At 36.1% G+C, this 15,006-nt stretch overlaps 1 protein-coding gene across 4 annotated transcripts in view; it reads left to right on the plus strand.

Moving 5' to 3' along the window:
- The first annotated feature begins 9,238 nt into the window (after nucleotides 1-9,238).
- wdfy3 (WD repeat and FYVE domain containing 3) overlaps nucleotides 9,239-15,006 on the plus strand; it is a 130,855-nt gene continuing 125,087 nt past the window's right edge. For all 4 annotated transcript variants that reach the window (XM_030143076.1, XM_030143078.1, XM_030143077.1 and 1 more), the window contains exon 1: nucleotides 9,239-9,458. In XM_030143076.1, the coding sequence (XP_029998936.1) occupies nucleotides 9,277-9,458 (182 nt within the window). In that variant the 5' untranslated portion in view covers nucleotides 9,239-9,276. The remainder of the gene's footprint in view (nucleotides 9,459-15,006) is intronic.

Below are 15,006 nucleotides of genomic sequence, written 5' to 3' on the forward strand. Positions count from 1 at the left end.
GCCAAACCACAGAACCCACATTAAACCAATGAGCTGCTGCTGAACACTACTGACATCTGGTGGCTTAGTTTTTATATTACAGGCATTTCCAAATTCAAAATACATGCATGATTTAACCCTTTCATGCATAGTGGTCACTACAGTGGATAGCTGTTCTCTTGTATATTCATGGATTTTGTTATTTTAGTTCCATATCAGCAAACACAGTGGATGCTCACTCTGCAAAAATCTAACTCTGACCAAGTGTATTTTTTGTCATTTTTTTTTCCAAATATCTCATCACACTCAAAATAAGACATAATCACCTAAAGTGGAACTTTTCAGTGGGATATAAGAACTTGTTTTTAGACAATAGATCTGGAAAATCTTATTTGGGTTAGAGTTAGGGTTACCAAGAAATTTTTCACTTGTTCCATTGGCAGATTTTTTTGCTTGATGTGAGCAAAACAAAAAGTTACTCTGTAGGTGATTATGTCTCATTTTAAGTGCGATGAGATATTTTGATTAGAAATAAGAAAAATACACTTGGTAAGATTAATATTTTTGCAGTGCATGCACCATCCCATAATACACTGCAATTCATTCAGTGTAACTTTACTGTTCTTGATAAACCTGATCTGCACTAACATGTTTGAGTGGAAATCAGTTGCTTGTTATTGTTATTAAACTGTAATTAACAGGCTTTTGTGGGTTTTTTTTTGTTTTTTTTTTTTGTTTTTTTTTTGCATATTATCTCTTTTGGGGCGACTTTTTTAAAAAACAATGTCGCCGAGAGGCTAAGTGAGGGAAAAAATCTTTGTCTGCTGGACGCACTGCTAAACAATAAAAAAAGGGAAAGTGAGCTCCAGAGTAATGTCCATACGTTTATTAAAGGTAAAAAACAAGCAGTGAAATAATCCAGTAATATTTAAAAAACACCCAAGACAGTATACTTTGGTGGCGGTCAGCAAAAGTATGACCTTCCCCCCTCACCCCTTCAGTTTATTCATTCAAACATGTAAAACAGCTGATTTTACTACATTGATGACATAAGTACCACCCTCACATAGCTCCTCCCCGGATGTGACAAAGAAAATATTATCTGGCACTTACAATCTCCATGAAGTGAATAAGTGTATGTTAAAATGTGACAAAACATCAGATTATCTGCATTAAAAATGTTTTCATTTCATAGTTTTCACATAGTTTATCAGTAAATACATTTCTTTGCTTCAGAAATGTAATGCATGGTGTCCAGCTGAGTGGATGTTTTTGCAACTCCATGAAAAATGGGTTCATAAAAACAATTTCAATCACATTTTTTTTAACGCCTCGAGGAATAAAAACACTCAGGTAAAAAATCTTCATTAAGGCTCTTATAATTCATGCATGAAAGGGTGAAAGCTGTACCGTATGATGAGGCATTTTTACACTTTTCTTTCATAATCTTCCAATTCTCTTAATAAGCATGTGTCAAACTGAAATGTAAAAGAAATCCACCAGGTTTTGAAGCTCAAAAATGTTTAATTCTCATATATATCTGATAAGTCTGACCAATTATTTTATTCAGTCCAAATAAAATAATTGGTCGAGCCTGGCTGAGCCTCCTGTCAGTCATCTGTTTCCGCCATCCTGCATTCAACACTGGTGCCTCTGAATCTGATGTTCCACTCGTGCTGCTCCTCCTGTCACTCACCTCAGTCTCCTGTCTAGGGCTGTGAATGGATGGGACTAAAATACACTTGTGAAAGGGAAAAAAACAATTTATTAACAGAAACATCAACCACGGGGAACAAACAGGAAAAACCCAATTGCAGTAGTCAGAGTCAGATGAAGGATGGAGATAAAGTCCAGGAGTCAGGTGTACTTGACTCCACAGACAGGTCTGCACAAAGCCACCGCAGGACTCCGCATACATGTACTTGGTGTCATATAATGTAGGCTGTTGTAGGACAGGGGTGTCAAACTCATTTTAGTTCAGGGGCCACATTCAGCAAAATTTGATCTGCAGTGGGATGAACCAGTAAAATAATAACATAATATATAAATAATGTCAACTCCAAACTTTTCTCTATGTTTTAGAGTAAAAAAAGTAAAATTAAACAATGAAAATGTTTACATCTACAAACTATCCTTTCAAACAATGTGAATAACATGAACAAACTGAAGCAATAAGTGTAATTTTAACCATATCATTTACACATGTTCATTATAACTTACAGATTACAGCAGGTCTACAAACACACAAAACATTTAATAACAGACAGAATATTGTTAACATTGTACTTAAAACATTTCAAGTTGTTCATATTTGTTTCAGTTATTCACATTTTTGTGAAATTATACTTGGTTTTAGTGTAAATACATGAAAATATATTTACTAAGAGAAAAAAATTTGGAGTTGCGAGTATTTATAGATTATGATAGTATTTTACTGATCTGACCCACTTGAGATTGAATTGGTCTGAATGTGGAACCTGAACTAAAAGGATTCTTAATATCTTAGTGTAATTTTTGCATTTCACAAATTCATCCCAAGGGCCAGACTGGACCCTTTGGCGGGCTGGATTTGGCCCCCAGGCCGCATGTTTGACACCTGTGATGTAGGATGATAAATGCATGGACTATGAAACCTCAAATGTCCACAGAAAATTTGCAGAGTCTGCAGGCTCACAGTACGTATCATCTGGGCTCCTTAATCGCCCAGGTGATGAGGAGCAGTGACGACAGGGAATCAGCGCTGCACAGACCAGACCCTTAAACACAGGGTCTCCTAATGAAACAGGAGCTGCAGCAGGTGGACAGACTGATGAATATTATAATAAATACACAAAACCTAAATTCACATAAAACATTAACCCCTGGACATAAGCATAATACAGTATAATGTCCAATACCCACAATGCATTGCAGCAAAGCACACTGTAAAGGCGTCATGTAGAATGTACATACACTGAAAAAGTCAATGAATATTTTAAGCTTGTGTTGCAGAGACATGGCAGTCATGTTAAGATCAAGCGAATCAGTCAGGATTCTGTAATGGTCAGAGTACAGGAACTGAACCCAATTGCAAGACCCGGAGACAGACGTAAAAGTTCACTGTGTTTATTAAACACAATAAATGACAATTCACAGACAATATTAATAAGCAGATCCTTGAAGGCAATGGGTCCCGGACTCTTCACAGGATCCAGAGACAGGACCGGAGATTGGGCTTCACAGTCCGGACCGGTAACCCAACTAGGGAAAAACAGAGAATTGTCAGAGTCCAAACCAGGTCATACACGGGTAAGCAAACGGATAGGCAACAGGACATAAGGAACAGGCAGGCTCACATACCAGTAAATCAGGCGAAAGGTCGAACACACGTGGAATCAGTTGGAGGCAGAGGCACAGACAAGGGTTGAGCAAAAGGCAGGAGTCAAAAAACAGGCAAACAGGAGCCAAAAACACTGGTAAGTATCACACAGAGGTAGAACACAAACTGGCACAGGACAGAGGGAAACACAGGGCTTAAATACACAAGAGGGAGAGGAGAAAACGAGATACAGATGTAGCGAACCAGGGCAGTGAAAGGTAATCACACAGGAGGGAGTAATTGGGAACAGGAAGCAAAGACACCAGACATGACACACGAGGAGGACTTAACAAAATAAAACATGAAATGACAGACAAAACCAGACTAACATCTGGAGGCTGATGTGACAGATTCAGGAGGTTGCAAGCTAATATACCAGTGTTTTTCAACCATGAGGTCGGGACCCCATGTGGGGTCGCCTGGAATTCAAATGGGGTCGCCTGAAATTTCTAGCAATTGATAAAAAATAAATAAAATAATAATAATAATAATAATAATAATAATAATAATAATAATAATAATAATAATAATAATTAATAATAATAATATAAAAAAATATATATGGTGAGTTGACAGAGACAATCCCAATTCATAAAAGACCTGGCAAACTGTGAAGCTGAAACTGAAGCACTGTGGTTCTGTTTATCTGTCAAATGTTCATTGTGTTCGGTTTCAGATGCTGCAGCTCTTTCATAATTCAGAGTTTGAGTTAATGTTTGTGCAGTATTAATTGTCAGCCTTGTAAATCTGTACATATCCTGACCAAGGAAAATCAAATTCTCACTTTGTGCAGTAATCTACACCTGGCTTTTTTGCCTCCGTCCATAATAATATACATTATATAGACTAAATGTCGTCAAAAAATTTATGTTTATTTGCAACATAGTATAGCAAACTATTACATGATCAAAAACATTAATTAATTCATTTTAGCAAAAAAAACCAAACAAAAAAAAATCTCAGTTTTTAATGTCTGGGGTCGCCAGAAATTTGTGATGTTAAAATGGGGTCATGAGCCAAAAAAGGTTGGAAACCACTGCAACATATGAAAATGATAAATCATCGAGCGAAAATGAAGATGACAAGGCTGTTAGCAAGCTCACCCATGGCCATACTATGGAAGCTAGAGTTAGCATATTCACCAACATTCAACAAGTGCACACAGACGTGAAGAAAGAAGTTAACGGATCTATGGGGCTACTCTGAAGAGAACTGTCAGATTTCAGGGAGGAGATGAACCACAAGCTCAGAGTTATTGACACCGATCTGAAGGAAATGGCAAACAGGGCTGAGGGTGGTGAACAGACAGTGACAGAAACAGAGGAATTGTGCGCCGACTTCAGAAACATGCTGTCCCACACACTTGAACTACAGGAGTCATGTGACTGTCTTTCTACTGCTGTGTCCATACCTTGAGGCTCATTTTTGCAGCCTATCAGCTCATCCTCTCTAAACTGACATTGTGTGCAGGCTTTAATTTCATCCCTTTACTAAAGGACAATATGAGAAAACTGACCAATCACAAAGCAAACCGTTTTAGTTAGTTATTCTACAGATTCATAAGGACAAATAATAAAATATAGTATTTATATGGCATTATAATAAAGGATTACATTTTAACCCTTTCATGCATAGTGGTCACTCCAGTGGACAGTTCTTCTCCAGCTGTTCTCTTGTATATTCATAGGTTTTGTTGTTTTATTTGCATATCAGCCAACACAGTGGATGCCTATGCATCATCCCATACACTACAATTCATACCATTACTGTTACTTTGCTGCTCTTGATAAATCTGATCTGCACTAACATGTTTGAGTGTAAATTAATTGCTTGTTATTGTTATTACACTGTAATTAACCGTTTTTCCTGAACAAAATAGTTTTGTTTTTTTTGTTTTTTGCATATTATCTCCATAAAGTGAGTAATAACTAATATTAAAGTATGTTAAAATGTAACAAAACATCAGATTAGCAGCATTAAAAAAAATATTTTATAGTTTTCACTCAGTATATCAGTAAATACATGTTTCTTTGCTTCAAAAATTAAATGCATGGTGTCCAGCTGTGTGGATATTTTTGCAACTCCATGAAAAATAGGTTCATAAAAAATTCTTCAGCTGCATTGTTTTTTTTCCTGCCTAAAGAGGAATTAAAACACTCAGGAAAAATATCTTGATAAGGGTCAAAAAACGGTATTCAAAATCTCTCTGATGGGATATTTTAGAGACAATTTGAACCACATTTTTACTTCTAAATTCATTTTTGCTTTAGTTGAACCATAAGGGATTATCCAAAACAAGGAGCTACTTTATAGTGAAATAAATGTTGGAATGGCAATCAATTAAAGTTCGCTCTCTGACAGGACATTACTGTGTTTTGACCCATTAAGGTTCTTATAATTCGTGCATGAAAGGGTTAAATATGCTCATGAAAAGGCTGTTGTTTAAAATTCCCATGGAAAATTTCAATCAGCTTTACTCATGTTTTTATTCATTTATGGAATTTGCCAGTTTATCAGAAACTGTATGTTGTGAGCCTGTAACTTAAGAGCTATGTCTTCATGTTCTACACAGTAAAGCTTCTGCCAAAATAAACCTGAGCACATTAAAGACATACAATAATTACCCTTCACAGTCAGAAAGTCTAATCCACAGCATTCTCTATTGTGCGTGTTTATCGCTTCACAGTTTGATAAAAAAAATTATAGGAAATATGCTGTAATACATCAGTAACATGTCCTCCACTGTCTCACACTGTCACTACAGATGTACCTAACCATTGTACTGTGGTGTACTCACCACTACATTGTTATGGATGTATATTTTCTCAATGTATCATTTACTCAATTGTAAATATACATAAAGTCTGTACATACGTTTTTGCCATTTTTCTTTGCACTTATCTTTTCACTGTAATGATGAGAATATATACATATATAACTCCATGGGTTTTACTGGTGAATCAATGTTGTAGAAGATGACGATGTTTCCACATTCACTACAGAGCCTCTGAACGTCCAAATGGGTCATATCTGATGACCGGGAAAAGATGACAAACTGCATTTTATACCAATTATTTACATGTATTGATAGGATTAGTGGATAAACATGTATTAAGCATTTCAGATCAGTTGATACTTCTGGTTGCCAGTGGCTGTTTGTGTCTTTGAGGATTAAAATCTGCCATCTATATAATATGGGATATATCACATCCACTCTCATTTGACACCCATTATTAATACTAGTTATCAGAGTTGGGGGGGAAAAAAAAAAAAAAAAAAAAAAATATATATATATATATATATATATATATATATATATAGTATAAATACAATATAAAAATTAAAAGGGATAAAGAAATAAATGAGAGGCATACAGATGTAAAATAAAAATAAATAAAATAAAAGTTAGATGTGAGTTAGATATGAATAAGTAAATTATCAGCAGTACAAAACTAAGGGTAGGTATATAGTTTTTCTGCTCAAGATTAAATGGAGAGAAGATGAGCAAGACGACATGAGGCTGTGTAATAGAGTTTATTGTACCCAGTATGTAATGTTTTTTGTTTGTTGTTGTTTCTTCTTCTTCTTCTCAATTTTATTATTACTTATATTACTTGTTACTTATATATCGCTGTTACGACTACTAGTTATCACTTCATTGTAACATTTTATGCTGTGATTATGAAACTCTATCTATCTATCTATCTGTCTGTCTGTCTGTCTGTCTGTCTGTCTGTCTGTCTGTCTGTACAGACACACACACACACGTTGTGCATATTATGTTATAACATAAGATAAAAGTTATTTATTATTATTACTACTACTTTATTGTCACTACTCTGTTATTTGTTGTTTTTACTAGTGTTTTTTCAATGTGTAACTGCCAGTTTTTTCACTACTGTTAGTTTTGTTTTGTTTTGTTTTTTTTTAACTTTTTAATAGTTATTGTACAAATATTTTCTCATATTTATTATACTGTACATTCTGTGTTTTGCTGCTACTTGAACCTCAATTTCCCCAGTGATCAATAAAGTTCTATCTAATCTAATCTCTAATCTAAAAGGCTAGAATAATATTCCTGTTGCTTGTAGTAGAATAAATGTAGTTCTTTTGTGTTAATGGTGTTAATGCAGTAAAGAATGAGGTAAATTTAACTCTGTAACAAACAAACTAGAAGGTTCAGTTGGATGGTTTAGCCCACAGGTGTCAAACATGCAACCAAATCCAAAGGGTCCAGTCCGGCCCTTGGGATGAATTTGTGAAATGCAAAAATGACACTGAAGATATTAACAATCCTTTTAGTTCAGGTTCCACATTCAGACCAATTCAATCTCAAATGGGCAGGACCAGTAAAATTCTATCATAACAACTTATAAATAATGACAATTCCACATTTTTCTCTTTGTAAATGTAAATATTTTCATTTATTTACACTAAAACAAAGGTAAAGCAAGGCAAGTTTATTTGTATGGCACATTTCAGCAACAAGGCAATTCAAGGTGCTTCACACAGGCCATTGAAATACAACAACAAGGGGGAAAGAAACACATTTAAAACATTATAAAAGAAACATGTAAAAGGTGATTAAAAACAGCAAGTAAGAAAACAACACATAAGATCCAAAAATATAAAAACACACACATATTGTCAAAATGATAATGGTACTCCGATCCACTGTCTGTGGGAATGTCCAATCATCAAACGTTTCTGGATAGTTGTCATTCATACTCTAAATAACTGGTTGGACAGAACTGTCCCACTTTGTCCAAGGCTGTGTTTACTGGGTGAAAAAGGACAGATAGCTAATGTATCAAACGAAAAATGTTCTGTTATCATGGTTGGGGTTTCAGTAGCAGTCAGGATTATTCTTAAGCACTGGAAAACACCTACAGCCCCACAGTTTAAAGAATGGGTCAACAGGATGATAAAGACTGCTTCATATGAATGTATGCTTCATACGGTTAACAATAGGGATGGAACCACAGCAGCAGTTTGGGAGTCATTCTGGTCTGACATAACTATGACTGACAGTCAGCAGGATGATAGTTGAACTACTTCCCTCATGTATTTAATTAATTAATTAATTATCGATTTTATTTTTTATTTTTTTTTATTTCTTTCTTGAGACCTTCCACGCTTTGTAGTTTGTTTGATTGTTTTTTTAATATACTTTTCATGTATGTACAGAAGCCCTCAATGTTATTATTAAGCAACATTGTATGAATGTCATGATCCAAGTGAAAACTCTAATAAAAACTTGAATTATTAAAAAAACACACACATATTAACCCTTTCATGCATACTGGTCTCTACAGTGGACAGCTATTCTACAGCTGTTCTCTTGTATATTCATGGATTTTGTTGTTCTTTTTGTTTTGTTTTGTTTTGGTTTTTTTTTTACACATATCTTTATTAAAGATTTAAGACACTATATATCTTTTCTGACATGAATTGGTAACATTATGTAGATCTCTCCTGAGCATAAACCCCCAGAATCACAAGCCCTTCCCATAGTTTTCACACAATTTATCAGTAAATTCATGTTTCTGTGCGTCAAAAATTAAATGTGTGGTGTCCAGCTGAGTGGACATTTTTGCAACTTCATGAAAAATAGGTTCATAAGATTTTTATTTATTTATTTATTTTCATTATTATTTTGTTTTTATGTATTTTGTAATTTTTAAAAATTATTTTAATTTAATTTAATTTATTTTTCAGAAAAAAAAAATAAATTCAATTGCGTTGTTTTTTTCATGCCTAAAGAGGAATAAAAACACTCAGGGAAAGCCTTTTATTCCTGTGACGAAATGCCTTTGAATGGACCGGGTGGTGTGTTCTCAGTTTTGTCCGGCAGATGTCAGGTGTGTGTGTGCTTTTGTCCGGTTGGAGGTGATGCTGTTTGGGACTGGCTGCTCGGAGCTGAACGCTGGTGTATTTGGATGCGAGGAAGATGGCTACCGGTGGCAGAAGGAAGCAGAGGGAACGGTGGGCACTTTTGGACTAAAAACTGGGAATGTGACATATGGATTTACTCGTCGTGTCTCGCATCGACATACTTTACACATTGGAGGCGAACATTACTGTCCCAACCGACGTATTTTGCTGTAAACGCTGCTCACTGGTAAGTGGAGAGATGATATTAGGATGTGGAGGAGCTAGCTAGCATTGTGCTTAGCAGAGCAGTTAGCAGAGACTGTAATGTGCATCTGGGCTCATGAGAACGTTACATTACACCAACAGCTACATGTTTAACGTGTCAACCGTAATGTGTACATATACGCTAACTATGAACACTCGAACAAACGTCTTTATCTGCATTTCTGTCCTGAAGGCCATACAGATACATGGACGTCGCCGTTTTAGCTTGACAATTGTCGTTGAGAAGCTATTCTAGTGCGATCAGCTGGTCGCTAGCTAGTGTTGTATGCTAACTAGCTGACAGTAGTATTCATTACAGGCGTATTGTCGTGATATGTCTACGATCGTACACTTAAAGTACAATACATGACAGCACTAGTAAACACATAAAAATGCAGGACAAACTATGATTGGACGAATATAGTGGGGCGGCTGTGGAGTATGACTAGATTTTTATGATGGGATTCTGGGCAGGATTACTGCAATGTTACGACTGGCCAGTTCCTGAATTTCTTGCCTGAGTTTGATGTTAAAGTAGTATTTATTGAGGTGCTGTGTGCCTCATTTCATGCCTGTGGTATGTGTCATAGCTTAGCTCAGTCTCCTGTGTGTATCCTCCGGCCAGTGCATTGTTCTGATGACATGGCTCCACCTGGCAGCAGTGGCTAAAGGTGAAACAGCTATTAATGGCATCTCTGACTGACCCAGGTAAAGGGGTCTATATGATGGTAATAACAACCCCTGGTGAGGACGTGATTAGTGTGTTTGATTAAAATATAATACCTATTTAAACTTAGTTAGCATTAGTGACATGTAAATAAAATAGCCTTTGTATCAGTGCCAGTTAGGGTTTTGTTAACATACAGTGATGTCTTGTTCTTGATGATTTATTTAATATGAAATTATAAAATAAGAAGTGTAATTGTTACCATTTATATAGAACTGCAGTTATCGAGTACTTTTGTAATGGATTAATCAATTGAGTATTTCCTTCAGTTCAATTAAATGATTATTTGAATGGGTGACAAAACATACTTAAAATGTCTGAAAATGACAACCAACTTGTCCTTCATTCCTGAACCAGCAATATTAGTATATAGAAATAACAACAACAACAATAACAATAGTATATCTATCTATCTATCTATCTATCGTTTCAGCTCTACTTTGAGTCTGCTTCTTCTCATTGGATTATTTTATTATTATTATTAATAATAATAATAATAATAATAATAATAATGGATTGGATTTATATAGCGCTTTTCTAGACACCCAAAGCGCTTTACATTATTGACCCATTATTCATTCGCTCTCACATTCCCCCTCTGGTGGTGGTAAACTACATTCGTAGCCACAGCTGCCCTGGGACAGGCTGACAGAAGCGTGGCTGCCAATTTGTGCCTACGGCCCCTCTGACCACCACCAAACATTCATACACCAGTGTGGGTGGCACTGGAGGCAGGGAAGGTGAAGTGTCTTGCCCAAGGACACAATGGACTGACTAGGACAGAGTAGGATTCGAACCGCCAAGCCTTTGGTTATTGGACTACCCGCTCTACCACCTGAGCCACAGCCGACCCCAAATTAGATTAAAATATTTATTAGATTAAAATGGCTTTTAGAGCTGAAATTCAGCAGTTTTCTCCCTCTGGAATCATAAAAAGGGTCCAATGTTACCCTATTATGTTGGCTTAAACTTGTGTTATAAGGGCTTTTCAGTCTCAGTACTCAGTTTTATTATTATTATCAGTTGATTTTGTTGTTGTTGTTGTTGTTGTCTTTTTTTTAGAAAAGTAATCCAACTTTGCATTGGGTTGTGTGTGCATTGCTGTTGGGTCCCTCTGTCTTTTACTCCCTGTAAAGAGTTGCAGGCAATGGAGAAAGTAGTTGATTTTTTAAGTTTAACACAAAGCCACCTGCTGAGGAGACTATACACACACTTATTCAGATATAGCCAAAGTTAACCAGTATTTTCCTTGTGCATTCTTTGTATCAGGAGTGAGAGGTTTCAGAATCAGCTGGTGTGGGAGAATTTAGCCTCATCATGTTTTATAGTAGGTGATATGGCCAAAGGGTAAAAGAAAGTTATTCCTGTTGGTAATTCATATAATCATAAAATAATCATCATACCTTCTATCATTATTGTTTTTGCCTTGTACTCAAATATTTATCTTGAACAAGTCTCTGATTAAAGAAATCTGTCTCAATTATGTATTTGTATGTAGTGGAGGGAAAATGTTTTGGTGCGTTGTTATGGTATCCCGAAAAATTAATCTTTAGGTTTAAAGGCTAAAGGTTTACTTGGTTTTTTTATCCTCTTAGGGTGGTTTGGTCTCTGCATTGTACTCATCCTTATACACACATGGTACCTACTAGCATTAGCACATAGCACACATTAGTATCAGCTGCCGTTGAAAGCCTTTGAGGACCAACTCCAGATCAGCACCGTGGTCAGGGACACTGACAGGAGAATCAATAATGTAAAATGTTTTATTAGGTAATTTAAAACATTTGAACTTCTACTGCTTTCTGTATGACTGGTGTATGATTATTTGTTTACAACCACTGCAAACATGCACCTTAAAACATCAGTCACATGAAAAGAGAAAACACAAAATCTTTGGTGTTAATATTTCATTATACCATGTTGTCATATGTTTGGGGCTGAGGTACTGAGCCGGATGCTCTTACAACATTTATGCTATCTTACAAGCTTAAAACCTCCACAACTTAAGCAGGATTTTTTTTTTATCAGCAAGAAGATGAGAGTATTCAATCAGGAGGTTAAAATGAAAATATTGTGGCAAAAAAAGTAGTGATAGAGTGGTTTTTCCAAAGCTGGATAACACAACCCATGCTATTTTAAAAGATCATTAGCTAAATGGTACTTTTAAATATTAAATTAGTGACAAATTTTACATGGTCATTTTTATTGGTAGTTAATCTACACATTGAACATTGAAATGTAACTTTTTCTGTTTGACTTTTTCTCTTTGTCTCTTTGGAAATCATCAGTCATCTTCGCTTAACATGCGCATTGTTTCAAATTCCACTTCTCATAGGAGATGTGTATAGGTTCATGTGTGGGTTCATGATGTTTCATAAAGTTTTGAAGCCTGAAAACATTACCTTTTCACACGTTTTACATTTGGGCACAGTTGCATCATAAGTGTGGAACAGGGACAGGTATTTACAGTTTGAATTGTGAGGACGGTTATTTATTTTGTTTTCTCATTTGTAGGTCATGTAGGCTAAGCTTATATAAATATTCTTTATGAGGAAAGTGCAAAAGCAGTTTCCTGAACTAATTACTATCATAGATTCTGATTTTCTTTTACTTTAAATGATAGTAGTATGTAACAAACGCCATATATTTACTGCAGAAGAAAGTCTTCTATTCATTGTTTGTAAGTATAAAACTGAAAACAGGATTGTCAGCAGTGGTGGGCCCAGAAAAGGCCCTACTGGCCCTATAAAAAAGTAGTCAGAGGAGTATTACGTTCATTTCATTAATTTCATTAATGCAGTGTCCACAAAACTGCTTATAATTAATTTTACTGACTTCGAACTGAAATATCCTACATCCAGAAAGTCACTAACACCTCACAGTGATTTCGATTCACTACAGATACTGCTAGCCTTTGGATGAAAAATTGCACATCTGATTTAGAAGTATTAATGACAGAATCATCAGCCAGTCAGATTTTGATGTCAAATGACAGGATGCCCTCTTGGCCCAGTAACATGCCATGGGTTACCCCCAAATTTTCTCATGAAATTCATACGTATGAACTTGAACTCAAGTGAAAAGAAAATGGTATCTACTGTCACTGCTACACCAGATCTTGTTACGGATCTACTGAAAACTCCTTTTCAAGGTGCCCTTTTAGAGACAAAAGACAAATAATTGTGAAAGGAAGACCCACACCCAAACTACATTCACTATCAAAAGCCAGCAAGGCTTTGGGCACCATTACTGAGATTTTAGCTATGAGCATTTTGAGTGGCTAACAGCTAGCACGAAATACGACAAGCTATTTTGATGGTCGTGTTTCCTTTGTAATCAGGGGACACGGAGTGATTTTGGCTTTCGCAGTCGGACATTTTCACCAAGCTAGCTCTAAAACACCAATGCTCGGAGTGTCATATAATGTCAGTAGTGCATCTGAAAACATTTGATGAATATCGGGTGGATTTTCCCCTGAAGGAACAGAGGAAATGTGAGATCAGCATCAACAATGAAAGAGTCAGAAGGAAGTGGGACATCCTGAAGCATCTTGTTGACTGAATCCTTATTTTGGGGCTACAAGAATTAGCTTCCAGGAGACTATCAGGCATTTTCTTAGAATTGTTGTTAACATTATTATCTGAGCATGATGCTGACTGGGTTATCAGGAAGAATTCAGAATTATCTAATAAATGCAGTGGCTGAGATAATAAATGATCAAATCAAAGAGGAGGTTAAACATAGTTTGTTACTGAAGTGAGTCGTCTCATTGGTCTTAACCACCAAACAGGGCAGCTCTCTTATGCCCTCAGGTACAAGACTGAAATGGGGGTAGAAGAGATTTGGTTCTGGATCTGTTGGAGAGCTACAACTGCAAACCTGTAATGGCACTGGGTTATTTACTTTGTAAAAGGCGACGTCTCCCTCTGCATTGTTATGCACACAGTTTGAACATGGTGATGTCGCAGGAGGCATCAAAAATTAAAGAATGCAAGATGCTTTTTGCAAGTTTCGATAGATTACCTGCAATTTTGTACTTGGGACTTGGAGGTCATGGTTTTCAATATTCATAAAGGTGTTTTAAAAAAATGTATTAGTCCACACAACTGTCAGCCTTCCTCTATGGGGTATTGATACTTCAAACGATAGTGGACGTCACACAGCAGATCACACAATAACAAATTATTCCTATGTCTCCACAGATTGTATCCACCCACTAAATGAAGTGTAAAGCTCATTCTTAATGTACTTCCTTGTCATGGTATCATCAAACCCCCCTCTGCAAACAAAAATGTATAACTGGTTATTTAGACAGTTGGTCTTGTGGTGTGTCAGTTGATAGTTTATATTAGAGCTCTGTAAGCCCAGCTCTGTTTTTTTAGGCAGAAAATAGCCATTAAATCATAAATCACATGCTCAAAAGAAATTCAGCAGGACATTGAGCAGTCTGTGTCTTGAAATGGCCAAGCCTAATTTGACTAAATTTTTCAGGAACTTTGGGGTGCTTTGGAAATGCAAAGCACATAGATCACCAGGAATTTTTTTACCCAGGTAAATAAGTTCTTGGTAATAAATTGGTTAATAAGATATAATTTCCTGGGAATCTGGTGTCAAAGGGGCTTATCTGACTCAGACATTTCACAAAGTTTCTGGTTTTGCTATGTCAGCGAGCTGGCATTGGCATGAGCTCACCTATAGTTCAAAACCGTCAAAAAGCAACGGGTGACATCACTATAACTGTTATCTGAATATCTTTTGTGCAGTCAAATCAACACTTGACCAATGTTAATGTCTAGGTCACCCT

This window comes from Sphaeramia orbicularis, chromosome 9, assembly GCF_902148855.1.
Source record: "Sphaeramia orbicularis chromosome 9, fSphaOr1.1, whole genome shotgun sequence".
Lineage (NCBI taxonomy): Eukaryota > Metazoa > Chordata > Actinopteri > Kurtiformes > Apogonidae > Sphaeramia > Sphaeramia orbicularis.